This window comes from Mus pahari, chromosome 6, assembly GCF_900095145.1.
Source record: "Mus pahari chromosome 6, PAHARI_EIJ_v1.1, whole genome shotgun sequence".
NCBI classification, from domain to species: Eukaryota; Metazoa; Chordata; class Mammalia; order Rodentia; family Muridae; genus Mus; species Mus pahari.
The window spans coordinates 39,851,045-39,861,895 of NC_034595.1; the positions used below are offsets into that span (position 1 = coordinate 39,851,045).

At 40.7% G+C, this 10,851-nt stretch overlaps 1 protein-coding gene across 3 annotated transcripts in view; it reads right to left on the minus strand.

Annotated features, from left to right (window-relative positions):
• Positions 1–10,851, minus strand: part of Mllt3 (MLLT3 super elongation complex subunit) — a 264,581-nt gene that overhangs the window by 66,204 nt on the left and 187,526 nt on the right. For all 3 annotated transcript variants that reach the window (XM_021199690.1, XM_029539487.1, XM_021199691.2), the window contains exon 5: positions 3,462–4,169. In XM_021199690.1, the coding sequence (XP_021055349.1) occupies positions 3,462–4,169 (708 nt within the window). The remainder of the gene's footprint in view (positions 1–3,461; positions 4,170–10,851) is intronic.

Below are 10,851 nucleotides of genomic sequence, written 5' to 3' on the forward strand. Positions count from 1 at the left end.
CAGAGACCAACATTGGGAGTCTTTTTCAATTCCTCTCCACCTATTTTTATAACATTTTGAAATAAAAATATTATTTCATGTTCTCTTTCCCTTTCCTCCCGTACTCCCCTGGCGCTCTCTGGAGGTCATGACTTTCTTTTCTTAATTGTTGTTACATGCACACATGCACATAAATATGTAACTTATTCAGTTCAGGTATGTTTTCAGGGCTGGTCACTTGGTATTTATTGGACAACTATTTAGGCTCTTTCCTGGGGAAGACAATTTCCCCCTTCCTCTTCATTCTTTAGTTGCCTATAGTTCTCTGTCTTTGGCTGAGGCCCATGAGAGTCCTCCCTTCCATATTCTCCTGCCTATTGGAGACACACTATTTCAGGCATGTTTATCTTGTTTGTCAGGGCAGTGTCCCTTACTGAACCTGGAGTTCACCTCATTAACTAGTAGCTGGCCAGCAAACTGAGGCCTATTCATCTTACACCTCACCCTAGACAAGTTATAGATGTGTCCCGCCACACCTAGATATTTACATGGGTAGTACAGATAAACCCCAGGCCCTCATGCTTGTGGAGTAAGCACTTTAAAGACTGACCCACTCCTCAGATTAGTCCATAGCCTTCTTCATAATCATAAACCTTCCAACATGTACATCTGTCTCATTGCCAGAGTCCATGGCCTCTACCTGTTCTGTCTAAAATTACTTACTCTCCCATCCTCATGAATAATCCACTAATAAATTTCAAAAGACTCTGGAAAAACCAGGCCATCAAATCACCTTTACTCAGAGGCTGACATTTCATACCCAAGACAATGGGAACTCTGGCCCTGAAGATGGCTGTTCCCTGCTACCAGATCCAGTTCCTGTCCTGAACCCAGGTGAGAACACAGACAGTGTGCATGGCTATCTTTACTACTGAGGAAGTGGAATTCCAGTTCTCTCAACATGCTTTGCTAAGGGCAAAGTCTCTTGAATTTATGACTTAAAAGAATTAAACCAACAGAAACAAAATAAAAGCATGTAGTACCAAAAGGGCTGTAAGGAAAACATAATTGTTAAGTTGTTTGAACATAGACAAGGTTTCTATGTGCAGCCTTGGCTGTCCTGGAACTCACTCTGTAGACCAGGCTGGTCTTGAGTTCACAGAAATCCACCTGCCTCTGCCTCCCAGTGCTGGGACTAAAAGCATGTGCCCATCTGTTAAGTTTTATACCTAAGCAATACACAAAACTCTTTGGATGCTTTCTACACACAGCATATGACAGGAAATCCTTTTTTGATCACTAGGTTTATGGCCACAATAATTCTAAAAATGTACTATCTCCATTGTAAGCAACTAACAGTTCTAAATCTTGGTTTTCAAAAGACTTTCAAGGTATCCATTTGGATGAATATACCAAGCTGAATAGACTTTTATTAAAAGAAAAGCCATGTTTTGAAAACCATGAGTAAAGAGGGAAAAGCAAGAGACAGACAAAGGGAGAATTAACAGAAATGCCCAAGGAGGAAGCTCATGTGTGACACATCAAAGATCAGTAGTGCCTTCCAAATGCCATTTGGTTTCTTCATAAATCAGCAAACATTCTAAAAAGGGGCCTCTGAAAGTTCTGATCATTGAAGAAACACATTCTTTCTGAAATAAAAATCCCATAAGGCTTCACTTACTCATACTAATTACAATGTATTCTAATTTTTCAAACGCTGGTGATGACACGCTAAGTTGATTTCATAGCTTACCAGTGACTCATACCCCAATGCTGAGAGCCCTTTTTTTCTAGAAGGATAATAACATTTCAGAACATAGAAAAAGTTGCCAAACTCTGATTTGGATTAATCACACACTGAGTACATTTCAGAGTGATGTGAAACAAAAGTCAAATACACAGAAAAGGTAAGATCTACATTAAGAATAAGTTTCAAACTACAAGGAGCATCTCAGAGCAAACGAGGAAGAGGAAATACTTGGGCAAGCAGAAGAGCTCGTTCTACTCATCCCCACTCTAGAAGCTGTAAGTAGTAAGCGTTCAGTCTTTCCCTAGCACTGGAACAAATGATCCAACCTGCAGTATTTTACGTGGCATCCTGCTCCTAATCTGGTCTTTGATGAGAAGTTTGGATTAGCCTTACAGAAAGAGGAGGTAGTCTCTGGACCAGCGAGGATTGGTACTGACTCCTTGTCCTGACACTGGCTGGCTTCTTATACAGAACAGTGCAAACCCAGGTCAGGTGGGGAAAGGCCTCCTATCTTTTGCCAGCATTTAAATAAGGAACACCCATAGGAAATATCATGAGACAGAATGAAAAGTACTCTAAAATGGTCAATGATTTTTAGCAAACCACCATTCTTACCACGGCCTCGAATACCGACATCCAAAGTAAAGAGAATAACGGACCTAATGGTTATGGACACATAGCTGAAAAGATCAATTAAGACAAACCAGAGAGAGGAAGGATGAGACCTCAAGGCAAGTAATACCTTGTCTTTAAAATACAATCAAATACCTTCCAACAATTCTATGCTAGATATGCAAGACTTCTTATACAGGTAAGAGGTTGAAACAGGTAACTGCAAAATCTCTGCCATCCAACTTAGCAAATCTGTAATTGTAAGCCTAAGCCACAGTGTCCAACAACTGGCGTGGGGGAGGGGGGGATTACATGCTGAGATGCTTTTGTAGGCACCTGCAAGATAATCTGGTCCACCAACTGACATGCACCAGATTGTGCACCCCTCTTATCCAGCTGGTAGCCACCCCGTGGAGAAAAAAGCAGTTTGATTTTCACATTGAAAGTAGTTTTACAGGTGCATATCAATATCAAAGTTTCAATAGGTAGGTAGGTGGGTATGTATGTATGAATGTATGTAGTTACAACAAAGCTTTACTTAATAACACTGTTTTTAAAAAAAATACCAGCACTGGGGCTGAGGTACAGATTAGGAAAAGAGTGACTGTCTGGCGTGCAAAGCTTTGGGTTGTATCCCCAGGACCAGACAGGAAAGCAACAAACTGTAACCCATTTCCCATTTAGTTTCTAAAAACCTTTAAATCTTACTTTATTATAACGACCACAAGTTGTACAGTGCCTCCTAGGTCTCTCTTTGACCTTGCTTTTCCATTGTATTCAAGCTTGGATGCACTGCTCTCCTTTCCCCAAGTCAGCAATCAGTACAGAGCACTGTAACAAAGATCTCAAGGGCACTGGATCTTTCTGTTGCTACTCAAACAACCTTTACTGCATTGTGGAATATATCTTTCCCTTAACAACTTCAGTTACAGCCTAAAAACTTCTGCAGATTCCTTAATGGCTTCATTTCCTTCTTCCCGTTAGTTAGGGACATTCACTTCTAGGCTTCACTCTCTATTCTGTGGGGACAGAATCCGCGTTCCTCTGTTTCTCACCATGAAGCTATCTGAAGCAAAGCCCACACGCCGTAAAGGGACAGAGGAAGCACCAGGCTACTCACGTCAGATTTCGAGGACATGTTCTCCTCCACGTCTGAGTCATTGGGATCCACGATGTCATCAAATGGTGGCAATGTCGACTTCTTCTTCTCCGAAGTCTCACTCTCAATTTTGACCTTCCCCATCTTGACATGAGATTTATCTTTTGTCTGTTTTTTGTCAGCAGAACAAGTGAGTATCAGTGGGGGCGCACTAGAAAAACTTTTAAATAAAGCCTCCGAGCTACTCTTTTTCCTTTTTTTGGCTGAGAGTTCTTCGGAATCTGAAGCCGGGGGCCTTTTGCTAGGCGCCTTCTTGTCCTGCTGCCCACTGGTGACGGTGAGTAAGTTACTGTCGGCTTTTGGCTCTTTTGACATGGGTTTGGGTTCCTTGAAGGCCATCTTAGGAACGATTTTTTCTTCTTTCAGTGGTTTGTTTTCTTTGGGTTTCTTGGAGGAGTCTTTGGAAGATTTGTTGTGATCCCTGGAAGGTTCTTTGAAGGCACTTTTATGTTCTCTGGAGTCCTTAGAAGGTTTTTCCTTGTGCTCCTTCATTAATTTGTGAGGCTTTGAAAAACTGGTACTACTGCTGCTGCTGCTGCTGCTGCTACTGCTGCTGCTGCTGCTGCTACTGCTGCTGCTGCTGCTGCTGCTACTACTGCTGCTGCTGCTGCTGCTGCTACTGCTGCTGCTGCTGCTGCTACTGCTGGTATGAATGCTCCTGTTAGGGTCCTGGAAAAAGGAGAAGAAAATCAAACTCTCAAAACAAAATAGGGACAGAGAAATCCAAGACACTGGTTCTCAACCTTCCTAATGCTTGTGAACCTTTAAAACAGTTCCTCATGCTGTGGTGCCCACAACCATAAAATTATTCCATTTCTACATCATAACTGCGATTTTGCCACTGTTAATGAAATTTCTGAGATGCAACACCTCCCCCACCATGGGCCTTCACCAACAAGGTAAGAACTAATGGTCTAAAGTCAACTTCTGTGAACTTCAGCTACATAAAATGGTTCCCCTCCTTTTTTTTTTTTTTTTTTTTTTTTTGTTCTCAACCCATTCCTAAAGTATACCAAATATTTTAACTTCAGTTCAACAGGTGGAAATAATGTATGGGAAAACCAGGGGGAAAGGTTACTATGATCAGAGAATTTAATGAGACAAGCTGTCTTTTCAATCATTGGAAGGATTTAATAATTTAAAACATTTATATTCAGCAAATGCTAACAATAAACTTGTCCTAGATGGTATAAAAAAATTGATAGCACATGACCCTTTTATAAGTAGCTATGGCATATCTATGATTGAGGGGTATTAAAAGCACCACCTATGAAGTGTGTAACAAACTTCATAAAACAAGGGGGCTTTTTAGTTTTGCTGAGAGCATGGAGAAAAAGGATACATCCAGATTCCAAGGAAACCCCACATGTGAACCAGGGCCTAGAGCATAAGCCGACCGCTGCTATTAGAAACAGAATGGACGGCACTGATATCTAGCCAAAGCACGAGACAAAAGGAGAAAAGTAGCTGAGATAACACCATGAAGCCAGGTTACACAAAACCCTAAACACGTGTGCCACACAAAGCACCATAAAGCCACCAAGAGACACAGTTCTGAGTGTGAGTGAAAACTCTTTTTGAAGCCAGGTTTTTGATCAACTGAAGAATATCTTCCAATCACTCAGAACAAGAGAAAAAATGGCAGAAAGTAACAGAACACATCAAAGGCCTCAACTACTCCCGGCTGGACAGGATCTTCAGCAATTCCCACTGTGCGCTCCTGAGAAGGAGCAACAGTTTCCATTTTATTTTAAAGGTGACCAGTTCTCCTACTCATCGTGATACCTGAAGCCATGCAACCCGAGCTGGAGAGACGGCGCAGAAGTGGGGAGCACTGGCTGTTTTCCCAGAAGTCCTAGGCCCACTCCCTAGCATCCACATGGCAGCTCACAAGCCCCTATAACTCCAGTTCCAGAAAATCTGATACCCTCTTCTGGTGCCCATAGACACTGCACATACATGATGCAAAACCACACATTCAGGAAAAAAACATCCACATCAATTCATAAAATTTAAAATATATACACATAAACACCCATATATGCATAAAACCTCTACACAATCTATTTACGAGTGAGATTTAAGTCTATACATAAATTGTGAACCTTTACTATTAATAGCAAAAATAAGAAACAACAGGCAATCTTGGCCAGGAAAAACCCACATCAGTATTAAGAGAATAGTTCTTTCATGCTCGCTTCAACCTTCTAATGGACCCAAAGACAAATCCCAATCAGAATGTCCACCTTCAGGCTCATGGTCCTTCACTTCTCACTCACTCAAGCCCAATCTGGAAAACCCATCTGATAGCCCTTAAATATCTGGGATGACAAAAGCAAGAGAACATATGTTCTTTCAACAAAATGAGCAGTCGTCTATTTCTTGCATCTATAGGAGGAGAGAAGTGGGTAACACTGTTCACTGATACGCATCAGAAAACAACACCCTAGGTGCACATAGAAGCTCTATGCCAGTGGGACATGGATTTTTGTTTCCTACAAAATCAACTGTCCTCTATGTATTGAAAAATACTTCAGCTGGGCAGTTGTGGCACCTGTAATAATCCCAGCACTCGGGAGGCAGAGGCAGGCAGATTTCTGAATTCGAGGCCAGCCTGGTCTACAAAGTGAGTTCCAGGACAGCCAGGTCTACACAGAGATACCCTGTCCTGGAAAAAAAAAAAAAGAGGGAGAAAAGTAGTTCAAATTATCCTTTTTCTGAAATGAGCACTTGATTACAAAATTACAAAATGGCTAAAACTACCAAGCAAAGACCTGTTTTTATACTTCAAACTAGCTAAATAACTCTTGACAAAGCATTTTAATCTGAGACTTTAAAACATGCTACTAAATATAGAATTCATATTACTGAAACTTTGTTATTTAATAAATTCTATTACAGGACATTTCCTGGCATGTTAAGCAATACTATGAATAATTAAAATAACATATAATGGACAAGCTAAATTAAGGAAGAACATTTTCAAATCTAATATCCTTAAGATTTTTTTAATTGGTTTGGTGACTCACTGAGAATGCTGGCAATTTGCAAGCAGTTCACTAACAATATTGCAGAACACCCAAGCATTGGTACTAAACTATATGGAGTATTGCAAATATTTTAAAAATATAAGTTCTTAAACTATCAGTTATACTTCTAATGTTACATAGTAAAAACCAATAAACATCAGGAGGTGTGGTGGGGGACCTCTACAGGGGAACTTAAATTATTCATTAATAAAATCTTTCTATAGAACAGGAATTCTTAATAAAGTACACAGTGGTGGGTCAGAGAGATGGCTCAGCAGGTAAAAGTGCTTGCTGTCAAGCCTAGCCACCTGCATGTGATCCCCAGGACCAAAATGGTTGAAAGACAAAATCAGACATACACCAGGAGCCCTCTGACCTCCACATGTGACGCACATATACACAAAATGGAATACAAATTTATAATCACAGTACACCGTAAAGCTAGATACAAAATTTTAATATGGTAGAAAAGTATGTTCTTGTCTTTCTCCCATGCATCTAAGACTCGGTAAGAAATACAGAAATATACTTGTGCTCATCTTGGTATTTAGTGGACTCTTTTACCGACGCAAACAAGCAAATGGCTTCACTATTCTTGCTTTCTCCCTTTACCATTATCACCTCACTAATCTTTCTAGGTGTGACAGCCAAGGCCAGAATTCTCAGTACTCAGGAGGACAGGCATATCTCGTTGAGTCTAAAGCCAGCCTGGCCTTCAAGTTCAAGACCACCCAGGGCTACACAGTGAGGTCCCGTCGGACTGTAAAGATGGCTCTGTGGTCAAGAGCAGTTGCTGCTCGTGCGGAAGATAGGAGGATTGATTCCCAGCACCTACATGGCAGCTCACAGCCACTCCTAATGGCTCTCACTCTAGTTCTCCGGGACCCGACAAGCTCTATGGGAATCACCGATACTGCATGTTCCTGGTACACAGACACACGCATACGCCATATAATCAAACATATAAAAGAAATACATCTTAAAAAATAATAAATGAAATAATTACTTCCAAAAGCCTTCTTTGTGACAAATACTTTCTATAACCATGTCCATGGACGACTCAGAAAGCGGCAAAAGCACCCAGGCAGTCTCCCTACGCCCAAAAGCATTGGCTTTAGCTTGGGCTGGTAGCAAACGGCAGTTTAAATACAGGTCACCAGACTCTACACTCCTACACATAATAAATGTAAAGCAGTAGCCTTAGACACGCAAGCATCCAACTGCCTCTGACCCAGAATACAAGCCAATCTACCTCATATATACGGAATTCAGTCAGGTTTTAAAAACTTGTTTCTGAATCATTAACCTCAACATTAAATGCTACTGAGCAGCGCAGACTAATTACCACTCTAGGTGAGGCTTACACATGTGGTATAATTCAAATCTCTTTGCCTAAAGATGATTAAGAGCAACCGAGTATCGAGTAATCCAAAGAGAGAGCACGTGTGCATAATTCAAGTCTCAAATACGGAAAGCAAATGACTATTTAAACATGAATTCACATGCATCTGCACTAACTCTGCAACCTGGGACGCTAAGGTACAGCGTTTTCATCCAGGCCGTTCGACTGAATGCCTCTTTGTTTTAATTTTCTGGGGTAGAATGGTCTTTTTGGTGTGCAATTCCATCTAATGGGGCTTGTCTGTAACTCTAGCACATAGCCTAAGAAAGAGAGAGGTTGTGAGAAAAGAACTGGACATAGAAGGGCTTTCTGATTATGGGTGGCTTTCGTTTCCCTGTCCTCGTCCTCCTGACCACTCAAAGCTGATTCTTCTCTTCCTGTTTCCTCCCCCGGGGTTTCTTCTGTCCTGTTCTAACTGGTCTTCTACACTGTGGGGGATTTTCAGGTTGATGGAACTTGAACTGGAGAAATAAAGATGACCAAAACCAGTAAACTATCCTGGGTGAGTTTATTTGTCCAAACATTTAACCAGGATATCTCTTACGCCTTGCATGTGCTTGAAGTTGTGCATACGAAGGGGTAAGGTAAACCATGATATTAAAACAATAAGCTTCCAAAAAGATAGCAAATAATGAAGAGGATACTAATTGAGAATATGAATAAAATATAAAAATTAATGTTCTGTAAAGGAGGGGGAGAGGCCTTGGATTTGATCTACCTTTCATATTTCAATTTAAAGTGTATCCAACCCAACTGACGCCTCTTAAGCCAGAGAACTTTGGAGGCAGAAGACAGGGGAGCCTGAAGGATGGGCCATAGGTTTGTGGGACTCTTGTGAGAAAGGGCTAGCACAGGACCTCCTTAGCGTCAAGCTAGCCCCAGAAGGGTTTAGCATGCAGGTAATGGCATGGTGGGGCCAGAATATCCAGTAGGATGGAGAGCCCACTGTACTCCCAGGGATAGGGAATGCAAGGGAGGCAAGGAGATGCATAAAGACATAGATAGGAAAGTGCAAACACGCTTGCCACAGCCATGTGCTCTGAAGTGCCCGAGGCTCGCATCCCTTACTTGAGCCCCAATGCACATCTAGGAAGTAGGGAAGAACTAGTAAGTGAAGATCTAATAGACAATGTGGAGAAGACAGACGAAGTCTTAAGGATAACCAAGACTAATAAAAAAGTAATAATCTCTAAAGCTTTTAAAATTAGGTAAAAACTGAAATTTAAAATTATCAACCTGAATTAATTCCTTATGGCAAGGACAAGGAAAGAAACACAAGAGCCAGTAACAGGAAAGAAGGGTTAGAAGGAAGCCCACAGCAAAGTAAAAACACAAGAAGTGAGTGGTGGGAAAGAAGAGAGCTGAAGAAGAGAAGGGGCAGCCTAGTGAGCCATGTGGCAAGGTCTAGAAGAGTCTACAGAAGGAAGAGGGTGGCAGCAAAGCTAAAGAAAATCTGCACCCTGAACTCACAGGTCCCCCAACAGGGAAATGAGTGGTGAGAGACACGCTGCATGGATGTGCGGCTGGAGAGATAGCTCAGTGCTCAGGAGCCCGTGCTGTCCTTCCACAAGTTCTGTGTTTGGTCCCCAACATGCACATCAGGAGGCTCAACACGACCTGGAATCCCAGCTCTAGGACACCTGATGCCTTCTTCTGGCCTTGGTCGTCAAATGTACTCACGTCCATACAGAATATTTAAAAACACATTAGGAAAACCTTAACACTTCAGGCATTAAAGAACTGGCAAGTTACCGAAGATAATTATTACTTAAAAGTAGGATGAATCTACTGACATTAGAATTCTCATTTGTAACACAAGGATGTAGAACAATAAAAATACCATGTAGATGGCTGGGAGGGAAAAGCCACAACAACAACAACAACAAAAACAACAACAAATCAGAATAGAATCTATCCTTTATTAATCTTAGTTAATACTGACGTTTATGTATGTTATATTTTTCTCTAAACACACATATACCTGTGAGAGTTTATAAATTAGCTATAGTATGAGAATAATAACCATTGACTATAAGATTATAATATATGCTAAGATAAATTTAAAGTTTTATTTATCTCTAGAAATTTCCATTGATAATAGAGTTACACCTTGGGTCACTGCAGATAATGGAAACCACAAGAAGTAGACTTATGGATAGCAGGGGAAAGCTATCTAATGCAAATATCACATATACAGGCAGTGTGAAAGAAGAATCTGATATTTAGTGGTTTAGAGATACTTCTGGCCATTGCCCCAGCTCTAGTCAAAAACTTACCATATGAGAGAACAGATTTTCTACACAGGGAAGATAGCAATGGGCAAACACAGGAGTGTAATCCTTGCAATCTATAAAGAACTAAACCTAAACAGACGAGAAACCATATGAACACATTGATTATTGACACAGAAGAGGTATAGCAGAAACCTAGATCACAAAACTAAATTATCCACACAGAAATTTATGAATGGCAGGGAGAGACAAAAAGATAGTGAATTTTCTGATATGAAAGTAGAAGAAAATGTTATAATGAAGTATTAAAAGAGACTGCTGCCAGCAATGACAGGGGGAAGTACAGAAGTTTCACATCGCGAATGGCAGAAAGTAGGACCAACCAGGCTATCGTTTTAAAATATAAGTAGAATTAAGGAAAATAAAATATTAGCAAGTATAAACAATGCACAGAGAGTCATTCAGAATTCAACCTGAGGGACTGAATTACTTCTCCCACTGACATCTTGTGAGACGGGGCTAAGGCCACATACAGGCTATGTGAAACACTTAGCATCATTTGATAAAAAAAAAAAAAAAAAAAAAAAAAGAAAAAAAAAAAAAAAAAGAGGTTGAAACAAATGGATAAGCATGAGATATCAGCTCAGTACAAGTAAGAGAAAGCATCAGGCTGTGTTAGTATCAAGCAA